This window comes from Procambarus clarkii, chromosome 11, assembly GCF_040958095.1.
Source record: "Procambarus clarkii isolate CNS0578487 chromosome 11, FALCON_Pclarkii_2.0, whole genome shotgun sequence".
NCBI classification, from domain to species: domain Eukaryota; kingdom Metazoa; phylum Arthropoda; class Malacostraca; order Decapoda; family Cambaridae; genus Procambarus; species Procambarus clarkii.
This window is the reverse complement of record NC_091160.1, coordinates 25540740-25565865: the sequence shown is the minus strand read 5'-3', so window position 1 is coordinate 25565865 and position 25126 is coordinate 25540740. Positions and strand designations below refer to the sequence as shown.

The 25126-nt window shown below is 43.0% G+C and overlaps 1 protein-coding gene across 1 annotated transcript in view; it reads left to right on the top strand.

The window, feature by feature from the left end:
- Positions 1-25126, top strand: part of LOC138363599 (trichohyalin-like) — a 33444-nt gene that overhangs the window by 8251 nt on the left and 67 nt on the right. The window contains exons 4-7 of the mRNA XM_069322963.1: positions 20544-20987; positions 21625-21949; positions 22412-22642; positions 25116-25126. The exon at positions 25116-25126 is cut by the window's right edge and continues 67 nt beyond it. Coding sequence (XP_069179064.1) covers positions 20544-20987; positions 21625-21949; positions 22412-22642; positions 25116-25126 — 1011 coding nt within the window. The remainder of the gene's footprint in view (positions 1-20543; positions 20988-21624; positions 21950-22411; positions 22643-25115) is intronic.

The following is a 25126-nucleotide window of genomic DNA, read 5'->3' as shown; positions in this document are numbered from 1 at the left end:
GCTTTATTGCGTCTATGTGTGCCGTATATGTTCTCTGTATTCCCTCTATTTCAGCAATCTCTCCTGCTCTGAAGGGGGAAGTGACTACTGAGCAGTACTCAAGACGGGACAACACAAGTGACTTGAAGAGTACAACCATTGTGATGGGATCCCTGGATTTGAAAGTTCTCGTAATCCATCCTATCATTTTTCTGGCTGTCGCAATATTTGCTTGGTTATGCTCCTTAAACGTTAGGTCGTCAGACATTATTATTCCCAAATCCTTTACATGCTGTTTTCCTACTATGGGTACATTTGATTGTGTTTTGTACTGTGTATTATGTTTAAGGTCCTCATTTTTACCGTACCTGAGTACCTGGAATTTATCACTGTTAAACATCATATTATTTTCTGATACCCAGTCGAAAACTTTATTAATATCAGCTTGAAGTTTTTCAATGTCCTCAGCCGGGGTAATTTTCATACTGATTTTTGTGTCATCTGCAAAGGATGATACGAAGCTGTGACTTGTATTTTTGTCTATATCTGATATGAGAATAAGGAAAAGCAGCGGTGCAAGGACTGTAACCTGAGGTACAGAGCTTTTCACTGCACTTGGACTAGATTTTATATGGTTGACCGTTACTCGCTGTCCTGTCCGAGTCCTGTTTGACAGAAAACTGAGTATCCAGCGTCTTACTTTACCGGTTATTCCCATTGACTTCATTTTGTGTGCTATCACGCCATGGTCACATTTATCGAAAGCCTTTGCGAAGTCCGTGTATATCACATCAGCATTCTGTTTCTCTTCTAATGCCTCAGTGACTTTGTCGTAGTGCTCAAGTAGCTGTGAGAGGCACGATCTTCCCGCTCGAAATCCATGTTGGCCTGGGTTGTGAAGGTCATTGGTCTCCATGAAATTGGTGACCTGACTCCTAATCACTCTCTCAAATACTTTTATGATGTGCGATGTTAGTGGAACTGGTCTATAATTTTTTGCCAATGCTTTGCTCCCTCCCTTGTGTAGAGGGGCTATGTCTGCTACTTTAAGTGCATCTGGTATCTCCCCCGTGTCCAAGCTCTTCCTCCACACTGTACTGAGTGCCTGTGCTACCGGCACTTTGCATTTCTTTATAAATATTGAATTCCATGAGTCTGGACCTGGGGCCGAGTGCATGGGCATGTTTTCAATTTCTTTTTCAAAATTTAGTGCGCTCGTGTTTATATCAGTTATATTTACATGGGTTTGAATATCCCACATAAAGAAATTGTCTGGATCTTCCACCTTCATGTTGTTTATTGGAGTGCTAAACATGTCCTCATACTGTGTTTTTAGGATTTCACTAATTTCTTTGTCATCCTCCGTGTATGAACCTTCACTTGTACGAATAGGTCCAATACTGGCAGTGGTTTTTGCTTTTGATTTCGCATATGAGAAGAAATATTTTGGATTTTTCTTTATTTCCTGAATTGCTTTCTGTTCTAACTGCCTTTCTATGTGTGACGCATATTAAAACTTAAGAACAACAGCGTGTACAAAATACTCTCTCAAGTGGTAACACCAGCAACATGAAGGATACCACCGTTGAAAGTATTTTCTACATGTGAAATAATGAATATTTATAAAATGTGTCATCATCTTGCAAAGCTCTGGAATTGCGGATTAACCTTTCACTGTAACAGGACATGGATCATTGGATTGTGTCACTGTATATGTTTCAAAACTCTGAATCAATGAACATGATGACTGGATACATATCACTAGATTGTATCACTGGATATGTTTCAATAGACTGGGTCCGGGATTTTTTTAATTAACATGACACAGATCTTTGAACCTGGTTGCTTGACATGTATCACTGTACATTAATAGCTGGACAATTATCAGTGGACTAGATCAATAGATTAAATCATTCATTTGCATCACTGGATTGAGTCACAGGAGAGGATCGCCGGACTGGATCACAGGACTTCATCACTGGACTTACTCGATTGTTATGGTCACTGAACTTCAGTCACAGGATAGGACCACTATACTGAACCACTGAACTGCTATGTTCGCAAAACATTCATTTGTGTTAAAATAAAGAATAACAAGGGAATGAAATCGATAGCCCACTATGATGGACTTTGACAAGGAATGTACCAGAGAATGAATATCGCCACCTGTATAATACACTCTATAAAATTTGCGTTAAAATGTGTTTCCATGTTAGAGTGCAGTTAATGCACAGGAACAATATAAAATACAGGACTGAACACCAAGAAGCCCTCGTCTATATGGTACAACGTATTTTTGCAAACTACATCTTTCTATAAAAGCAAATTTAAAAATATTTGTTTCTAGTGCACTTTATTTTCTATTACCATTTCAGCGGTTGCATCAACACAATGTCGATTGTGTTGGTTTCCTAGGTAATATGATAAAAAAAACAAAAATCTACATCTTCGGGATAACAATTGTAAGAGTAATTGCTGTGGCAATATATTTCCAGTCAATCTTTTTTTTTACTATATGGTAAATTTCAATAGTATCATTGCAGAACTTGTGTTTTATTTGCAATAAATGACTTCGTTGTGAGAATGTTTACATGGAGGACATAACTTTAAACGAAACTTAAGACACTATTGTCCGGTAATGACGCAGCATTGAGTCGTCCATCGTCAGCGGCGGCAAATTGGCGGCGGCTTCGGGAATGGTGTGCCACGGTTTTGGACATTATATGCATATTCTCCTGTAGGGAATTTAATTGCAAATACATTGATACCAAAATGAAGACCTAGGACCAGAAATGAGGTAACAAAGTTGAAAATAGTTTACCCATAATATTAGCGCTCACTGGGGTTATGCTCTGTCACTTTCTTTGTTTGCTGTTGATGGTACGCCGGGCTTTTGGACTTTATATTTACATATACTCTTATAGGAAATTCTATTGCGAACACAATAATGCCAAAATGATAGACCTAGGACGAGAATTGAGATGTCCAAAGTGAAGAGAGTGTACACATTTTATTGCTCTTGCGTGCTCTCGGCATAACTCGCTCTCACTTTCTTATTTTCTCACTGTGCTTTTGGGCTTTATGTGCATTTAGTCCTATAGAGAATTCTATTGCTAATACATTGATACCAAATTGAAAAACCCAGGACGAGAATTGAGATGACAAAGTGGAAAAGAGTATACACTTTTCAGTATTACCGGGCTCTCCAATGTAACGAGAGGCGCCTTTGGGTGGTGCAGTGCTCTTTTTCTTGTCCACTTTCATCTTGTCAGCGGGCGGAGCGCGTTGCGGTTTTTAACATTATATACATAAACTCCTATAGGGAATTCTATTGCGAACCCATTGATACCAAAATGAAAGACCTAGGACGAGAATTGAGGTGACAAAGTTGAAAAGAGTATACACTTTTCAGAATTACCGCGTGCTCCTATGAAAGTCTGAAACTCACCTGGGGTAGTGAGGGGCTTGCGTGCCCAGTGAGCGAAAGTGTTAAGTTTTCACGATGGAGATTATATCACTGGACCCGTTGTTTCACGTGTGACAATAATTACTTCTACACTGACATTATAAGTCATACATGGACGTCTTCTAGACACTAGGCATGGGAGAGGATGTGTCCTCTCTGCCACTCCAAGCGACATCCAACGCTACTACGACCCGTAAAGGAAGGGGAAGGGGGGTAGCAATCGACCACGATCTACAAGGTGAGGGTTCCCCCCCCCCCCCCCCCGGCACATCCAAACATACACCACATGCGACCATCAACACCACAACCAACGCTAATCCCATCAACATCCACCAGGAACCAGAGAGGATCGTGCTGCACTACTCCCAGAATACTGTAGCCGACCTCTTGCTCTCTACCCTTAATCTAGAAAAAATCTATTCATCTAGAACATCGACCTCACTGTCCTACGTTGCATTATGGTCGAAAGAAATACTTTTGCTTATAGGGCCAGCGCCTGGATCACTGACTGGACATTAGTAGAAATCCGGGACAGCATACAAGATGAAAACCCAAACTCTGAGGAATTCAAACTTACCAGCCGACGGCGAACGTCCTACACTGAAATCACCTTCACCACTGTAATGCAGCGTATCTCGCCGCTAATGCTAGGTTCATAGATTTAGGCATTTTTTGATACTATCGATCCATTTCCATCTGCACAAGTGGCAAAGAAACAATACTACACCCTGCGCCAGTGCTTTAGATGCTACAAATATACGCACCTTACCAACAAGTGCATACTGCAAGCTGTCGTATCTGCGCCCAGGATCACCACTCCGCCTGTGAAGCTGACGTTCAACGCTGCTTCTTCTGCGATGTCGACCACACCGCTATTTCTCATCGATGTCTGGAGCAGACAGGAAGTCATCAAGTAATTGACAGAATCAAGAAAGCCTCAGCCCCCCCCCCTCACGAACGACACCACCGAAACAAACACAAGACCCAACGCCGCTGCACCCAGCATCCAATTCGAGGCCTTCCCTGCCTTACCGGGCAGCAAGCAGCCTCTCCTCTCAGGCATTCCAGCCGGCACATTAGGGCCCCACAGCTACCCAGCGCCCCAGCCTCGACCACCACCAACGCGTCCTACTATCTCTGCAACCGACGGTATCATTCCCGCCCTCATGCGTCTTATGGAACAGGTCAACAGGTCCGACAACTACCTGGTTTCGAGCACATTCAACACCTCAATGTCGCGAATGGCTTAACGAGGATAAACGTTCCTGATGCAGTGCTGGCTGCCCCAGCATCGATACCTACAGCTGACCCTGCGCCACCTACCGTTCCTCTCGTTCACGCGGAAGTGCCCTCCACACCAGCTGCCAGTTCACCACCTACCATCAACACCAACACCCGAGGTGCTAGCGGACGCAGATGTGCCATCAGCCCCCGCTAGGGATACCAGCAGCACTTCTGCTGCAACAGCGACTGCCTGCTCCGCGGCCCCAGAGACCCTCACATGCACCTTCAACGTTCACCCTACCGGACGCAAATGACTCATTGGGCGAAGAACTCTCAGTGGGAGTATCATCTCCTCCCCAGCATCTTAGTTCCTACAGCCAGGATGACTTCTTACTCCAGGCTTCTTCTGCAAGCTAGACCGACAGCATCGCCACGCAGCAAGACGACGAAGAAGAAGACTAAGAAGACGACGTCCTAGGAAGAAAGAACCGCACCTGAAGATGAAGGAAGAAGGAAGACCCAAACGCGCATTTACACAACTCGACCCAGCTGATTGAGACCCAAGCCCCTGTGCGACACAAATGGATACAAAGGACGAGCACCACAAGTACCACTATCGGTTGGGCGCGATGGGCAACCATCTTTCTTCTCTGACTTGTACCCTTCTACCTGCTCCAGTTTTCTGCATCCTCGCCCCAAGCATTCCGTCCCCTGTGTACCAGCCCTATGGTCCATGGAATTGAAAATTGCAATGTTCTGCACCAGCATACTCTCACGCACTCGTACTGTATACAGTCAGCGCGTTCACACTCCGTGAAAAGTGCAATTGAATTTGCCAAACCAAAAACGGTCGAACAACCCACCTAACCTATCCAGACCCATGCACAGAAAACGTAAATTTTACGGTGCTCTAGCTGTTGGCAAAAAAAAAGAGATTGACCTGTTTGAGTTGCTCTATATAGCATATCCCTCCACCCGCTCATATATTATTACCTATATAATAATACTTTTGGAGTGGCGGTCATCCCTGCCCGTGGACGTATAAGGGGGGTGGCGGTGGGGAGGGAGGTAGGAGGGGATTTAATCACATCAAAATTCCATTAAAGTTGTTGTGATGGTCTTCACAGAGAACGGCAGTGCGGCTAATGATGGTAATTGGAACATAAATGTGATCAAGGGCACTGTCACCCTTCATTAATCACGTATTTAATTTAATTTTTAGGAGGCTCACGCTAAAGGGCATAAAAAAAATGTTTAAAAAATTAAAATTTGACGTCCGAAATAAAAGTTGTGAATGTGTAATGAAGGACATTTTTCTAGGTGCATAACTGGTAAATGTATGTAAGCCCTGAACTCTACTTGACGAAGACATAACTGGACGAGATTCCCCTCTGGTGTTCCTCGACTGTTTAAGATATTAAATGAAAACGCCTCTTGCTTCGTATGATGGTCCTCTTGAATGAAATATATATTATATTTAATGAAAATATAATATTTGAACACCTGAACGTTCAACCTCCATCAGCTGCCTTTCTCTGCCACCACTTATATGCACAAATAACCTGCCAACAGCTGCCATGTTCTGCCACGATATACCCATACACACAAGTAGCTACTGCTGTGTATCTTCTTGAGGTTATCTTGAGATGATTTCGGGGCTTTCAGTGTCCCCGCGGCCCGGTCCTCGACCAGGCCTCCACCCCCAGGAAGCAGCCCATGACAGCTGACTAACACCCAGGTACCTATTTTACTGCTAGGTAACAGGGGCATAGGGTGAAAGAAACTGCTCATTGTTTCTCGCCGGCGCCTGGGATCGAACCCAGGACCACAGGATCACAAGACCAGCGTGCTGTCCGCTCGGCCGACCGGCTCGCTACAAATAACATTGTACAGATTAAGCACTGGAGTAAAAGGAAGGCTCTGAAGCAAGATGCCTTATAGCACCTTAGAGTAATGTTAACTATTTTGTGATTACATGCAACACCATTTTCTTGGCTTTCATAATGTTCAATGTTGTTAATAAACAGGTGATGCCACTTATTTTGTCAAGATATAGGGATTGCCCCTTATTTTGTCAAAATATAACGGGTGCTACTTATTTGATCAAGTAGTACTTATTTTTGTTATTTTTATAGCAACATTATAAGGAGATTGGGTTGTTATATATTGACAAAATAAATGACAAACAATATATCTTGACAAAATAAGTGACAAGTCTTCTATATTGACAAAATAAGTGGCTTGCCACTTATTTTGTCAAGATATAAGTGTTGCCACTTATTTTGTCAGGATAAACGGCTTGCCATTTATTTTGTCAGGATATAAGGGTTGCCACTTATACTGTCAAGATAGGCTTGATACATATTTTGTCAATATATAAAACCAAAGTTAATCTCATCTGAAAACCTCACCCAAGCGAACATAGCGACGTCTGCTAGAACATTACCACACATCCCAAAAGCAGCCAGCCCAAATGCAACAGCCAAACTCTGTAATCTTCTGAAAAAGGTTTTGCCCCGGAAAACATTCAAGCGTGGCATAATGTCCTTTTGTTTGGCAATGTATGCCTCACCATCCCTCCATGGAGGGTTAAATCACTTGCATCCTCGGTCCTGAGTGCGATAAATGAATACCCAAGGGGGGACAACCTAGTTCGCCTGCCTCTTCGAGCAAAACACACCCACCGCAGAAATGGTAACAACAACATACCGGAAACGAACAAAATCAGAGCACAAATCACCAAGAAAATTGAAGAGGGAAATACCGCAAGTGATATTAGAGTCCTCACCAGTGATAAGAAAATTGCTCCTCAAAACTCAGCCACAGCACGGGCCCTGCAAAGCAAGCACCCACCCAGAGCCCCTCAAGGAGACAACATCGTTCCGCCACCAGCCGACACCATTTCAGACCCATTAACTGTTGGTGAATCTGAGGTCTACAAAGCAGCCCTTTCTTTTCCAACCTGGGTCAGCAGGCGGCATTACAGGGTTAAAACCTCAACACATCAAGCAAATGTTAAATCCTGCAGTTGGTGATGCTGCACAAGATCTTCTTATGGAACTCACAAGGTTCGTCAACATGTGCCTGGCTGGTGATATACCTGAGGTCATCACGCCCCTCTTTTTTTGGTGCCTCCCTCTGTGCTCTAAAAAAGAAGGACGAAGGAATCAGGCCAGTTGCTGTTACGAGGGTAGTAACTGCTGGCTGCTACGAGGGTAGTCAGCCAGCAAGCGGCTGAATTGCTGAAACCAATCCAGCTAGGATTTGGAATTACCCAAGGCTGTGAAGCGCCTGCCCATGCAGCACGAGCATACATCACCAACATTTCTGATGAAAAGGCCCTGCTCAAATTGGACTTTAAGAATGCCTTCAAAATGGTCAGAAGAGATGCACTACTCTGTGCCGTACATCGCCATTTCCGGCCCTTCTACCCATTCATACTATCGTGCTACAGTGGTGAGTCAAAACTGCTCTTTGGTGAACATTAAATCAGATCATATGAAGGTGTTCAGCACAATGATCCTCTTGCTCCCCTTCTTTTCTGCTTAGTCTTAAAAAAAATCACCGAAAGCTTGTCCAGCGAGTTCAACATCTGGTTTTTGGATGATGGCACTATAGCTGGCACCGTAGACCACCTCTTGGCAGATATCAGGAAAATGAGGGAGCAAGAAATAAGCCTGGGTCTCTTTCTGAACCCTTCCAAGTGTGAAGTAGTCTCCTCAAACCCAGACATCGTAGCTTGAATAAGGTCTGCCTTGCCTGGAAGCCATGTCATTAGGGCCGAAAACAGCACCTTCCTTGGAGCCCCCCTCGGGTCTAACGCAATTGAGGAGATCCTTGACAAAAAAATCGCAGACCATAGGAGGATGGAAGACAGAATAGGTGACATCGATGCCCACGATGCTTTATATCTCCTCACCAAATGCCTATCCCTTCCGAGGCTAACCTACTTTCTGAGGTGCGCCCCATCTTACAACAACCGAAAGCTTGAAGAGTATGACCTCTTACTGAAGACCATGCTGGAAAAAGTTGTTAACCTCTCCCTCAACGAATGCCAGTGGAAAGAAGCCACTCTTCCTGTTAGGCTCAGTGGCTTGGGTGTCCGCACCGCCACCCAAATTGCTGTCCCAGCCTTCCTGTCTTCCTCCTCAGCATCAGATGACCTGGTTAAGGAAGTTCTACCTGACACCCTGAGTGATGTAGCGGGGATAAAGGACCCCCACTACACAGAATGTGACACGAAATGGGGTGCCATGGCAGACCTAGCACTCAGACCAGCCATGCCGAAAGCCAAGAAACAATCCAGTTGGGACAGTCCTATTGTAGACAAAGAAGCCACAGCTTTACTGGAGGCAGCAACAATCCCCAGTGATCGTGCACGCCTCACAACTGTGCAGGCTCCCCATGCATGGGACTTCCTTTTGGCAGTCCCTACGTCTGCAACAGGCACACGTCTTGATCCGCTGGAGCTCCGTATTGCAGTCGCTCTCCGCCTTGCTGCCCCAATCCACACTGTTCATAGGTGTATTTGCGGCGAGGCAGATGCTGACGAATATGGATTGCATGGCCTGCACTGTGGAAAATCTGGTGGTTGGAACACTAGACACGACGAAGTCAATGACATCATTAAAAGAAGCCTTCCCTCTGCTCAGTGTCCAGCAGAGAGAGAGCCTCTCAACCTACTGAACCGTGACTCTGTTAGCTTTGCCGGCTGACCAAACGGAATCACACTGCGTCCGTGGAAGGGTGGCAGACAGTTGGCATGGGACTATACTTGTGTATCCACCCTGGCAACCACATACATCAACCTCTCTGCCGGCACAGCAGGAGCCGTGGCGACACGCAGAGAAAGAGACAAGTCAGTCAAGTACAGGCAATTAGATCATCGGTACAACTTCGTTCCAATAGGGTTTGAGACACTATGCCCATGGGGAGAGTGCAAGAAGGTTTCTTAAGGATCTTGGTTCCAAGCTCATTGACACCACAAGAGACCCTAGAGCAGCAAGTTTTCTCTTTCAGTGCCTCAGTGTCGCGATCCAGAGGGGGAATGGTCGCTGCATCCTCGGTTCCTGCCCGGCGTCGGAGGAGTTTGAGGAAATCTACAGCCTCTAGGAAGCAAACTTTTTTTGTGTCCTCTTAATGTTAATTTTTTGCATAGAATCAGATATGTAACTGTATAACCTTGCATAATAAAGTGTACACCATAAAAAAGGGGGGTGGTAGGAGAAGCGAACACTCTTACGTATTCAGAGTTAAATAGTAAGTTTTTCCGTGAATGGTCTGTGTTCCCTTCTCTGAGGCTGTGGGTCTCTATACTTGCACCAGAGGTGATACCCCCTATATATATATATATATATATATATATATATATATATATATATATATATATATATATATATATATATATATATATATATATATATATATATATATGTATATATATATATACATATATATATATATATATATAAATATATATATACATATATATATATATATATATATATATATATATATATATATATATATATATATATATATATATAAATATATATATACATATATATATATATATATATATATATATATATATATATATATATATATATATATATATACGACATATATATATATATATATATATATATATATATATATATATATATATATATATATATATATATATATATATATATATATATGTCGTACCTAGTAGCCAGAACTCACTTTTCAGCCTACTATTCAAGGCCCGATTTGCCTAATAAGCCAAGTTTTCCTGAATTAATATATTTATTATAATTTTTTTCTTATGAAATGATAAAGCAACCCTTTTCTCTATGTATGAGGTCAATTTTTTTTTATTGGAGTAAAAATTAACGTAGATATATGACCGAACCTAACCAACCCTACCTAACCTAATCTAACCTATATTTATAGGTAAGGTTAGGTTAGGTAGCCAAAAAAAGCTAGGTTAGGTTAGGTTAGGTAGGTTAGGTAGACGAAAAAACATTAATTCATGAAAACTTGGCTTATTAGGCAAATCGGCCCTTGAATAGTAGGCTGAGAAGTGTGTTCTGGCTACTAGGTACGACATTATATATATATATATATATATATATATATATATATATATATATATATATATATATATATATATATATATATATATATATATATATATATATATATATATATATATATATATATATATATATATATATTTATTTATTTTTAAAATGAATAGGAAAACCAGGGATATACTGAACATCTTGTTTCAGATTCTTTACTTTAAAATGCATAACGTTTCGAATACTTCTCGTATTCATCATCAGATCTAAAAGAAAAAACAGAAATCACAATCAAATAGCTGGTAAACAAAGAACTCATACTGAATATAATTGCCTATCAAAGAAAGGAAAATGCTTAAAAAACAAAACACTTAAGCGCACTTAAAGTGATCAATTCAAATATATATATATATATATATATATATATATATATATATATATATATATATATATATATATATTTGGGCACAAGGGGGTAGGCACTTTATCTTTAAATTTAAAATAAGAATACCATAAATAAAAAATACCATATTATAAATATGGTATATGAATAAATACCATAGGCTCTTATTTTAAATTTAAAGATAAAGTGCCTACCCACTTGTGCTCAAATGTCGTATATATGTATAATTGTTCCAGCTGTAATGCTGGATATATCGGGAGTTCCATTCGGAACTTTAAGATTAGGATACTTGAGCACCAGGGATCATCTTTTAGGACTGGATTACCATTGTCTAAACCACCATTTTCGGAGATTAGAAACCATTGTTATGAGTTTGATCATTCTCTGCTGGAATCTGATTTTAAAATTCTGGACACATGTATGAATGGCCAGTCAGATTTGAGAGTAATGGTATCCTTATATATAAAGGAGCTGCGGCCTCTGTTAAATAGAAACCTTTCAGCTGTTCAATTGTACACTGTATAGTGCACAGTAGGTCCTGTAATTTGATTTATAGTTCATTTTGGTATTTTAATTTTATTATAATTTTGTTTAGTTTACCATGTCTTTGCCCTTTCTTACTTATTTCAAGTCTTGCTTTGTACATTAATATAATCTTTTATTTAGGATATATAATACATTTTTTGGTATTTAATTTTATTTATTATTTGAGTTTTTTATAAGATTTTGGTTACTACTTTATAATTGTCGTTTATTCTGTTTGTATTTTACATACATTTTTTGTAGATTTGTAGTCATTATATAAATATTTGTTATAGTGTTTAGTATCTATGTGTAAGGTATCAAGTTTCACTTCTGATCACTTCACGTAAGTTCAATAGAATGGTTTGTTTTAGTAGTTATAAATTTTATCTTGTAGTTTAATGGATTTTTAAATTAGCTTTAATATATGTGACAGTTAGTATGTTTTATTTGTATAGATCACTTTAAGTGCGCTTAAGTGTTTTGTTTTTTAAGCATTTTTCTTTCTTTGATAGGCAATTATATTCAGTATGAGTTCTTTGTTTACCAGTTATTTGATTGTGATTTCTGTTTTTTCTTTTAGATCTGATGATGAATACGAGAAGTATTCGAAACGTTATGCATTTTAAAGTAAAGAATCTGAAACAAGATGTTCAGTATATCCCTGGTTTTCCTATTCATCTTAAAATTAAGATTCCCAAAGAGAACAGCGATCATAAATATATATATATATATATATAAATATATATATATATATATATATATATATATATATATATATATATATATATATATATATGTCGTACCTAGTAGCCAGAACGCACTTCTCAGCCTACTATGCAAGGCCCAATTTGCCTAATAAGCCAAGTTTTCATGAATTAATTGTTTTCCGACTACCTAACCTAACCTAACTTTTTCGGCTACCTAACCTTACCTAACCTAAAAAGATAGGTTAGGTTAGGTAGGGTTGGTTAGGTTCGGGCATATATCTACGTTAATTTTAACTCCAATAAAAAAAAATTACCTCATACATAATGAAATGGGTAGCTTTATCATTTCATAAGAAAAATTTTAGAGAAAATATATTAATTCAGGAAAACTTAGCTTATTATTCAAATCGGGCCTTGCATAGTAGGCCGACTACGACGTTCTGGCTACTAGGTACAACATATATATATATATATATATATATATATATATATATATATATATATATATATATATATATATATATATATATACAACTTTAGAACACTTTCCCACCAGGAGACTCGAACCCTAGCCAGCACAGAAGCCTTCCAGCAACCGGCATAACAGGTACGCCTTAACCCTCTCCACCACCTGCTCAGACCCCTAAAAGAGATGGTAATTTCGGAGTATTTAAATACCACAAAGATCACCACCTCCCAAGAGCACTAGAGCAAGTGAGGGGTCATTTAGACGTTAATTTCATCAAGTCCCTGTTAATATGGGAAGACACAGTGTCTATGCTTAAGGCACAACTCTCCTAAACACGAGAGTCAAGTATACAACTTTAGAACACTTTCCCACCAGGAGACTCGAACCCTAGGGGTCTGAGCAGGTGGTGGAGAGGGTTAAGGCGTACCTTTTATGCCGGTTGCTGGAAGGCTTCTGTGCTGGCTAGGGTTCGAGTCTCCTGGTGGGAAAGTGTTCTAAAGTTGTATACTTGACTCTCGTGTTTAGGAGAGTTGTGCCTTAAGCATAGACACTGTGTCTTCCCATATTAACAGGGACTTGATGAAATTAACGTCTAAATGACCCCTCACTTGCTCTAGTGCTCTTGGGAGGTGGTGATCTTTGTGGTATTTAAATACTCCGAAATTACCATCTCTTTTAGGGGTCTGAGCAGGTGGTGGAGAGGGTTAAGGCGTACCTGTTATGCCGGTTGCTGGAAGGCTTCTGTGCTGGCTAGGGTTCGAGTCTCCTGGTGGGAAAGTGTTCTAAAGTTGTATACTTGACTCTCGTGTTTAGGAGAGTTGTGCCTTAAGCATAGACACTGTGTCTTCCCATATTAACAGGGACTTGATGAAATTAACGTCTAAATGACCCCTCACTTGCTCTAGTGCTCTTGGGAGGTGGTGATCTTTGTGGTATTTAAATACTCCGAAATTACCATCTCTTTTAGGGGTCTGAGCAGGTGGTGGAGAGGGTTAAGGCGTACCTGTTATGCCGGTTGCTGGAAGGCTTCTGTGCTGGCTAGGGTTCGAGTCTCCTGGTGGGAAAGTGTTCTAAAGTTGTATACTTGACTCTCGTGTTTAGGAGAGTTGTGCCTTAAGCATAGACACTGTGTCTTCCCATATTAACAGGGACTTGATGAAATTAACGTCTAAATGACCCCTCACTTGCTCTAGTGCTCTTGGGAGGTGGTGATCTTTGTGGTATTTAAATACTCCGAAATTACCATCTCTTTTAGGGGTCTGAGCAGGTGGTGGAGAGGGTTAAGGCGTACCTGTTATGCCGGTTGCTGGAAGGCTTCTGTGCTGGCTAGGGTTCGAGTCTCCTGGTGGGAAAGTGTTCTAAAGTTGTATACTTGACTCTCGTGTTTAGGAGAGTTGTGCCTTAAGCATAGACACTGTGTCTTCCCATATTAACAGGGACTTGATGAAATTAACGTCTAAATGACCCCTCACTTGCTCTAGTGCTCTTGGGAGGTGGTGATCTTTGTGGTATTTAAATACTCCGAAATTACCATCTCTTTTAGGGGTCTGAGCAGGTGGTGGAGAGGGTTAAGGCATACCTGTTATGCCGGTTGCTGGAAGGCTTCTGTGCTGGCTAGGGTTCGAGTCTCCTGGTGGGAAAGTGTTCTAAAGTTGTATACTTGACTCTCGTGTTTAGGAGAGTTGTGCCTTAAGCATAGACACTGTGTCTTCCCATATTAACAGGGACTTGATGAAATTAACGTCTAAATGACCCCTCACTTGCTCTAGTGCTCTTGGGAGGTGGTGATCTTTGTGGTATTTAAATACTCCGAAATTACCATCTCTTTTAGGGGTCTGAGCAGGTGGTGGAGAGGGTTAAGGCGTACCTGTTATGCCGGTTGCTGGAAGGCTTCTGTGCTGGCTAGGGTTCGAGTCTCCTGGTGGGAAAGTGTTCTAAAGTTGTATACTTGACTCTCGTGTTTAGGAGAGTTGTGCCTTAAGCATAGACACTGTGTCTTCCCATATTAACAGGGACTTGATGAAATTAACGTCTAAATGACCCCTCACTTGCTCTAGTGCTCTTGGGAGGTGGTGATCTTTGTGGTATTTAAATACTCCGAAATTACCATCTCTTTTAGGGGTCTGAGCAGGTGGTGGAGAGGGTTAAGGCATACCTGTTATGCCGGTTGCTGGAAGGCTTCTGTGCTGGCTAGGGTTCGAGTCTCCTGGTGGGAAAGTGTTCTAAAGTTGTATACTTGACTCTCGTGTTTAGGAGAGTTGTGCCTTAAGCATAGACACTGTGTCTTCCCATATTACAGGGACTTGATGAAATTAACGTCTAAATGACCCCTCACTTGCTCTAGTGCTCTTGGGAGGTGGTGATCTTTGTGGTATTTAAATACTCCGAAATTACCATCTCTTTTAGGGGTCTGAGCAGGTGGTGGAGAGGGTTAAGGCGTACCTGTTATGCCGGTTGCTGGAAGGCTTCTGTGCTGGCTAGGGTTCGAGTCTCCTGGTGGGAAAGTGTTCTAAAGTTGTATACTTGACTCTCGTGTTTAGGAGAGTTGTGCCTTAAGCATAGACACTGTGTCTTCCCATATTAACAGGGACTTGATGAAATTAACGTCTAAATGACCCCTCACTTGCTCTAGTGCTCTTGGGAGGTGGTGATCTTTGTGGTATTTAAATACTCCGAAATTACCATCTCTTTTAGGGGTCTGAGCAGGTGGTGGAGAGGGTTAAGGCGTACCTGTTATGCCGGTTGCTGGAAGGCTTCTGTGCTGGCTAGGGTTCGAGTCTCCTGGTGGGAAAGTGTTCTAAAGTTGTATACTTGACTCTCGTGTTTAGGAGAGTTGTGCCTTAAGCATAGACACTGTGTCTTCCCATATTAACAGGGACTTGATGAAATTAACGTCTAAATGACCCCTCACTTGCTCTAGTGCTCTTGGGAGGTGGTGATCTTTGTGGTATTTAAATACTCCGAAATTACCATCTCTTTTATGGGTCTGAGCAGGTGGTGGAGAGGGTTAAGGCGTACCTGTTATGCCGGTTGCTGGAAGGCTTCTGTGCTGGCTAGGGTTCGAGTCTCCTGGTGGGAAAGTGTTCTAAAGTTGTATACTTGACTCTCGTGTTTAGGAGAGTTGTGCCTTAAGCATTGACACTGTGTCTTCCCATATTAACAGGGACTTGATGAAATTAACGTCTAAATGACCCCTCACTTGCTCTAGTGCTCTTGGGAGGTGGTGATCTTTGTGGTATTTAAATACTCCGAAATTACCATCTCTTTTAGGGGTCTGAGCAGGTGGTGGAGAGGGTTAAGGCGTACCTGTTATGCCGGTTGCTGGAAGGCTTCTGTGCTGGCTAGGGTTCGAGTCTCCTGGTGGGAAAGTGTTCTAAAGTTGTATACTTGACTCTCGTGTTTAGGAGGGTTGTGCCTTAAGCATAGACACTGTGTCTTCCCATATTAACAGGGACTTGATGAAATTAACGTCTAAATGACCCCTCACTTGCTCTAGTGCTCTTGGGAGGTGGTGATCTTTGTGGTATTTAAATACTCCGAAATTACCATCTCTTTTAGGGGTCTGAGCAGGTGGTGGAGAGGGTTAAGGCGTACCTGTTATGCCGGTTGCTGGAAGGCTTCTGTGCTGGCTAGGGTTCGAGTCTCCTGGTGGGAAAGTGTTCTAAAGTTGTATACTTGACTCTCGTGTTTAGGAGAGTTGTGCCATATATATATATATATATATATATATATATATATATATATATATATATATATATATATATATATATATATATATATATATATATATATATAAGCCTATACTTACATAAACCACAAGTGAAGATTAACAATCTTTGGACAACACCCACCAGTGGGCCTTGAACCCAGAAAGCACAACTACCCTCCAGAAGCTGCCATAACTAGTACGCCTAATCCCACTACATCACTCAGACCCTTAAAAGAAGTAGAGACTTCGAGGTATATATACACCTCAAATATCCCCACTTCCCAAGAGCACTAGAATTGTGAGGGTGTTACTATACGTTTTTTCATCAAGCCACTGTTAATGTGGGAGAACTCGTGTCCATGCTATAAGCCTATACTTGCATAAACCACAAGTGAAGATTAACAATCTTTGGACAACACCCACCAGTGGGCCTCGAACCCTAGTGCTCTTGGGAAGTGGTACTTTGAGGCTGTTGTTACATTGTTTGATCAAGGCAGATTCAATCACATTTCGTTCAACGAAACCTTTACTTTTAACAATACATTTTGCCACTTTCAAGACGATAGAATGATCACATAAACTGGAATGTAAATACAATGCACTGGAGTGCAAGGTTGTCAGAATAGCATATGAATGTTGTTTTAAACGTGAAGAAAGAGATTTGCAAGTCTAAATGATGTATACACATGCACACTCATTACAAGGGATGTAGTACACTCAACCTTTTCTAGTTCTTAATTAACATGGACTTTACTGTATTTTTATTTTTGAACACTGGGTTAATATTAAGGTTTTTGAGCGCAGCAAATTAGGTTTGGTCAAATAGTCTCACAACTACCAAGATTTTTGTACAGCCAGTGTATTCTAGTGGTTAAGGTATCAGGTAAACCAAGGTGCATAGTGCTCCTGACTGTCTGGGTTCGAACCAATTCAAGCTAGTTTGCATCAAAAAATGTAATGCACAAGTTTGTGATATATATATATATATATATATATATATATATATATATATATATATATATATGTATGTATATTGTGACGATGTTCCCCCCCTTATATTTCTCCCACGCCTGCTGTAAGAGTCATGTGCACTTTACCCGAGCGTTTTCTACGTCGCAGGCATCAGTTTGATATATGTGGGAGAGTGTAGTGTTCTCGAGGTGGCGAGAAATTCGTGAAAGAAAAGTATTTTGGCCTGTGATATAGGCCCTTTAGGAAGCCAATATGGCGCGGGCTCCTCCGTTTTTCCGCCAAAACTGTGTGACGTCAGTGGCACCAGATTGGTCACCAACAGCGATGTGGCAAAGGGAGCCAATGAAAACCTCCCTTGGCAAGTTTGACACGACACGTCAAGTTTGACACGACATCAGTTTGACACGACACGTCAATGTAGACGAATGTGTGAAGGTTAATCCTGTCAATCTGACAGTAATACGCCATTCCCGTGGATCTTACGTCGTCACCCGTAGTCTGCAAGTATGCCGACATGTCTTCATTCATTCCATGTGTGGACTGAAGAGGGAATTGATGGAATATTGAGCACCAAGTGCTTTGGGTCGGGTGCTGTGCAGGTGAAGTCTAGGCAGTATCGTCTGGGACGTCTGAGAGCTTCACAGTGACGACATAGCGGCTGGGCCAATCCACTGGGAAGCAGTGAAAGAAGATACTAATTAGGAATCCGTACGACTGCAGCCGAGATGTAGGTTGGCAGCCGTAGTTGGGAGGAGAAGTTGAAAACCGGGAGACCGACTCCAACCCTACAAGACGTGGAGGAGGGGCACGGACCCGCGGAGGACAGAACACGGAGACGACGCGTTTATTTTGGGACATTGATTGGGTTCCTGGAGGACACGACAGGGTGTGTGTGGGGGCGTTCCCTACAGGAGGCGGGAGCCTGGACCAGGAGCTTCAACTCAACTCTCACCGGAGGATAGGTGGAAATAGGTGATTCTAGTTTCCCTCCCAATTCCCGTTTAGTCAGCTATATTATTTAGCCAGAGTATTTTGTATGTCGTGAGCAAGGCTCACCTATGTCACAGTAAGGCACAAGTGTGCAGAGTGGGGCTACATAGAGCACTCACGGTATCTATTATTATTATTGGTGTGTGCAGGCACCCGGAGTAATTGATGAATTTACTGTGTTGATAATGTCTTTCATGAGACTTTAATATGATCATTTAGTGAGAGAATATATATATATATAAATGTACCAGTATTTGGTGTTAGTCTATGTGCCCAGTAACTATATTATTACTATTATTGATATCTATGATTTATCTATATATATATATATATATATATATATCTATGCTTGTGTATTCAATAACCATTCAGGTGTGCAGGGATCAATTGAATATTCGCCCACGAAAGGAATTACTGAGAACTCCAGTAATATATACTTGCATGCGTTATCATTAAATGAGGTGCAGTGTGTTATACCATGATAGTGAATTATTGTGTTCATTAATATAGAAATGTTTGATTGAGCTCAAGATCAGTGCAGCGAAGTATTTACGTTCTATTGCTATTGTCGCAGATATTGTGTTGTTTGAACATTTAGTGATCCTTGAGAATTTAAAGAAACAGGCATATTTCGCCAACAAACAAGTGCAGTGAGAGATCACGCAGTGGAGGGGGGGGAGTCGCCCAGCTGATTTTGACATTGACGTGAGGGGGAGCATTGCCAGCTTGGTGAGTTCATGATTGTGAGAACGAGCGACTTTCGCATGAAATAGCTGTTTGCTTATTGATATAATTAGGTGATGTCTTGAGTTTTAAGTAAAACACAAAATACCTAGGCGTTTGTATCATCCCCTCCATATTTCTTGTGGCTATATAATACATGAGAGATAGAGTGATAGAAATAAATACCCGCCTGATATCAGATCTATTGAGTGTGTTCTTGCCGCTGTTACCACAATTTCATCAAACACTGACGTGTTACTGGACACAGGAAACACCAGTTGGCGACCTTGTGGTTAATAGTAGAGCCCTTGCCGGGGCGGGCACACAGTTGAAAGAGCAAACTGTGTCCCCACTCATCTCTAACTACTAAGGCCGGTTGGGGATCGACTGGGGTACTCTCCTGGCGTACAGTGGCGCCGCGAGGATGGAGTGAAGACCTGCAGGGCTACGGTGAGTATTGGTTATCGCTAATAGTGCGATATTATGTTGTTTGAACATTTAGTGATCCTTGAGAATTTAAAGAAACAGGCATATTTCGCCAACAAACAAGTGCAGTGAGAGATCACGCAGTGGGGGGGGGGGGGGGAGTCGCCCAGCTGATTTTGACATTGACGTGAGGGGGAGCATTGCCAGCTTGGTGAGTTCATGATTATTTGTGAGAACGAGCGACTTTCGCATGAAATAGCTGTTTGCTTATTGATATAATTAGGTGATGTCTTGAGTTTTAAGTAAAACACAAAATACCTAGGCGTTTGTATCATCCCCTCCATATTTCTTGTGGCTATATAATACGTGAGAGATAGAGTGATAGAAATAAATACCCGCCTGATATCAGATCTATTGAGTGTGTTCTTGCCGCTGTTACCACAATTTCACCAAACACTGACGTGTTACTGGACACAGGAAACACCAGTTGGCGACCTTGTGGTTAATAGTAGAGCCCTTGCCGGGGCGGGCACACAGTTGAAAGAGCAAACTGTGTCCCCACTCATCTCTAACTACTAAGGCCGGTTGGGGATCGACTGGGGTACTCTCCTGGCGTACAGTGGCGCCGCGAGGATGGAGTGAAGACCCGCAGGGCTACGGTGAGTAATGGTTATCTCTAATAGTGCTACTGTTGAGAGGACATCTTGTATACTGTTGCTCACCCTCTTATGGTGAACCCCGACATTGGCGACCTTGCCAGGATTACGATCAAGATAAAGGTTGCAGTTGTGGTACTTTGCAATGGTATTAGGTATCAGGTACAGGTTATCACTCATAGCACAAGATGGAGGATGATAAAGTAACAAGGTTCATTGACACTAGAGATGAGCAGGTGCTGGAGGAGTGCACCAAGGCACAGTTACGATCGATAGCAGACCACTTTGGGATAAAGCTGAGATCTTCCAAAGTGAGAGAGAGAAGACTGGAGATCATGACACAGCTCAGGGCACGAGATGAAGCTTTGGGGGAGGAACGGCCACAAACACCTGCCAGTATGGGAGAACATCTGAACATTGGTGGGAGTAGCAGAGCATCCAGCGGCAGCAGGCGCAGCGTTAAGCTGGAGATAATGAAGCTGCAGCTGGAAGCACAACTGAGACGAGAAGAGCGAGAGGCACAGCTGCGCAAGGAGGAGCGTGAGCAAGAAGCTCAGTTGAAGCAGGAAGAGCGAGAAGCAGAGGCACAGCTGCGCAGAGAAGAGCGAAAGGCACAGCTGTGCAAGGAAGAACAAGAGCGAGAAGCACAGCTAACGCGAGAGGAGCGCGAGCTAGAAGCTAGGCTGAAACAGCAGGAGATAGAAACTAACAAGGATGTGGAGCTGAAGCGAGCTGAGCTAGGGCTAGCTCCACCTGTTCCGCCACAGCAGGAAGACCGCCGAGTGAGGGAGCGAGATTTGCCGGTCTGTACCAAACGAAGCTGAAGATTTCTTCGACCACTTCGAGAGGGTCGCTACCTTGAAGAAGTGGCCGAGGGCGGAGCTCGTTCAGAGTAGGCTCACCGGTGAAGCTCGTGAAGCCTACAACATGCTCGACCTCAGAGAGTGCACCAACTACTATGCTGTAAAGAGAGCTGTGCTCCATTCTTTCAAGCTAACACCGGAATGTTACAGGAAGAGATTCAGGGAATGTACCCGTTCGCCAGGAAAATCTTATGCGGAGACGGCGAGGGACATGGAGAGGAAGTTCCTGAAGTGGCTAGAGTCTGAAGGAGCGAAGTCGGCTGAAGAGGTCAAGAGGCTTATGGTCATGGAGAAGTTTATGTCCGTGCTCTCTCCTGAGATCAGGGTTAGAGTAAAGGAGGCGGATATTAAGGACCTGAGAGCCGCGGCCGACAGAGCTGACATGCTGGAAGAAGCCCTGTGACCACACCGAGAGGGACGGCACTGACTGCCCGTACACTCCAGATATGGTAGAAGATATAGAAAGATGGACGGATGGAGGACGGGAGCGAGTTCTCCCGAGTCCCACCTCTCGAGTGAAGACAGTGGAGGATCAAAGGGTGCTGTGGAGCCGGTAAAGAAGTCCCAAGCTGAGAGCTCAAGAGTTCTTGCCGAGACGGACGAGTCGACGAATGACGCGAGGAAGATCCACAGAAGAAGAAGGATCCGCTGCTACAACTGCGGAGTATTCGGACACGTCGCGCGGGAATGCAGACGCCCTGAGCAGCGGGCGAACGTGGCTTTCGTGAGGGTCGAGGACCAGATGGCCGAGAGGGTGCGGGATGAACCCGTACTGAGTGGGGAGAAAAGAGTTCACCCATTCGTGAGTGAGGGAACCGTAAGGATGGGGGACGCAGACCCCATCCAGGTGAAGATATTGAGAGACACTGGGGCAGATTTTACCCTGGTGAGCAAAACCCTGTTCCCCGAGGGTTACGAGAGTACCAGTGTGGGGGTGACAAGTGTGACCACTGTGGGAGGCCCAGTGAGGATGCCCCTACACCAGGTGACTCTGAATTCTGATTATGGCTGCCAGACCCTTGTGGTGGGGGTCTGTGCATCAATGCCCAAGATGGAGGCTCAAGTCATCTTGGGAAATGATGCATGTGGAGGATATGTCCTCCCGAACCTCGTGAAGGGCGAGGAGTGCATAGAGCACTATAAGGAGACAGGTGGAGTGTTAGACGCCTGTGGGGACGAAAAAGGAATCGCCACGGTGGCGTTCCCGGTTTGTGCTGTGATTCCGAGGCAGTGCGACGGACACGGAGGGTGTGGATCTGATAGGGCTGACGAGGAGACGTCCGACAGCCTGGGAATCGACCACCTCTTCATGGAACCCGGAGAACAAGTGGAGGGTGAAGGCAGCCCGGACGATAAGTTACAGGTGACCCTCACCAGTTCTCTAGGGGTGGACCGCACCCATCTTGGAGAGTTGCAGCAGATAGAGTTCCCCGAATTGATTCATGAGGACAAAGGAGGGCTTGTTGGTCCTGAGAGGGCCACTCATTGTTACATACAGGACGGCATGCTGATGAGAGTGTTCTGCGCAGAGCAGGGAACTGAATGGGATGAAGCAGTATGCCCTGCGTTGTTTGCCATACGTAACGCAGTGGTAGGATCGTTAGGTTTCTCACCTTTCCAGCTAGTGTATGGACATGAGGTGCAAAGTCCTCTGTCCATGCTGAAGGAACAATGGACATCAGGAGTGACCGTGGGAACGGTCAACGGATACGTAAGGAGCGTTTCGCATTGGCGGCAGGAGTACTGGTTGGAAATTAAACTCATCCAAGGGAAAGACAACGTAGTTGCAGATGCCCTGTCCTGTATACACTAACCAGACATGACTCTAATTTTAAGGGGAGGGGTATGTGACAGTGTTCCCCCCTTATATTTCTCCCAGGCCTGCTGTAAGAGTCATGTCCACTTTACCCGAGCGTTCTTTACGTCGCAGGCATCAGTTTGATATATGTGGGAGAGTGTAGTGTTCTCGAGGTGGCGAGAAATTCGTGAAAGAAAAGTATTTTGGCCTGTGGTATAGGCCCTTTAGGAAGCCAATATGGCGCGGGCTCCTCCGTTTTTCCGCCAAAACTGTGTGACGTTAGTGGCACCAGATTGGTCACCGACAGCGATGTGGCACAGGGAGCCAATGAAAACCTCCCTTGGCAAGTTTGACACGACACGTCAAGTTTGACACGACATCAGTTTGACACGACACGTCAAGGTGGACGGATGTGTGAAGGTTGATCCTGTCAATCTGACAGTAATACGCCATTCCCGTGGTTCTTACGCATCACCCGTAGTCTGCAAGTACGCGACAGGTCTTCATTCATTCCATGTGTGGACCGAAGAGGGAATTGACGGAATATTGAGCATGAAGTGCTCCAGGGTCGGGTGCTGTGCAGGTGAAGTCTAGGCAGTATCGTCTGGGACGTCTGATAGCTTCACAGTGACGACATAGCGGCTGGGCCAATCCACTGGGAAGCAGTGAAAGAAGATACTAATTGGGAATCCGTACGACTGCAGCCGAGACGTAGGTTGGCAGCCGTAGTTGGGAGGAGAAGTTGACGGCCGGGAGACCGACTCCAACCCTGCAAGACGTGGAGGAGGGGCACGGACCCACGGAGGACAGAACACGGAGACGACGCGTTTATTTTGGGACGTTGGTTGGGTTCCTGGAGGACACGACAGGGTGTGTGTGGGGGCGTTCCCTACACGGGGTAGGAGCCTGGACCAGGAGCACTCTCACCGGAGGATAGGTGGAAGTAGGTGATTCTAGTTTCCCTCCCAATTCCTGTTTAGTCAGCTATATTATTTAGCCAGAGTATTTTGTATGTCGTGAGCAAGGCTCACCTATGTCACAGTAAGGCACAAGTGTGCAGAGTGGGGCTACACAGAGCACTCATGGTATCTATTATTATTATTGGTGTGTGCAGGCACCCGGAGTAATTGATGAATTTACTGTGTTGATAATGTCTTTCATGAGACTTTAATATGATCATTTAGTGAGAGAATATATATATATATAAATGTACCAGTATTTGGTGTTAAGCTATGTGCCCAGTAACTATATTATTACTATTATTGATATCTATGATTTATCTATATATATATATATATATATATATATATATATATATATATATATATATTTATATATATATGCGAACAAGCCTGAATGGTCCCCAGGACAATATGCAACTGGGGTGTGAGTTTTCAGTTATATATATATATATATATATATATATATATATATATATATATATATATATATATATATATATATATATATATATATATGTCTATGCTTGTATATTGAATAACCATTCAGGTGTGCAGTGATCAATTGAATATTCGCCCACGAAAGGAATTACTGAGAACTCCAGTAATATATACTTGCATGCGTTATCATTAAATGAGGTTCAGTGTGTTATACCATGATAGTGAATTATTGTGTTCATAATATAGAAATGTTTGATTGAGCTCAAGATCAGTGCAGCGAAGTATTTACGTTCTATTGCTATTGTCGCAGATATTGTGTTGTTTGAATATTTAGTGATCCTTGAGAATTTAAAGAAACAGGCATATTTCGCCAACAAACAAGTGCAGTGAGAGATCACGCAGTGGGGGGGGGGGGGAGTCACCCAGCTGATTTTGACATTGACGTGAGGGGGAGCATTGCCAGCTTGGCGAGTTCATGATTATTTGTGAGAACGAGCGACTTTCGCATGAAATAGCTGTTTGCTTATTGATATAATTAGGTGATGTCTTGAGTTTTAAGTAAAACACAGAATACCTAGGCGTTTGTATCATCCCCTCCATATTTCTTGTGGCTATATAATACGTGAAAGGAGATAGGGTGATAGAAATAAATTCCCGCCTGATATCAGATCTATTGAGTGTGTTCTTGCCGCTGTTACCACAATTTCACCAAACCACTGACGTGTTACTGGACACAGGAAACACCAGT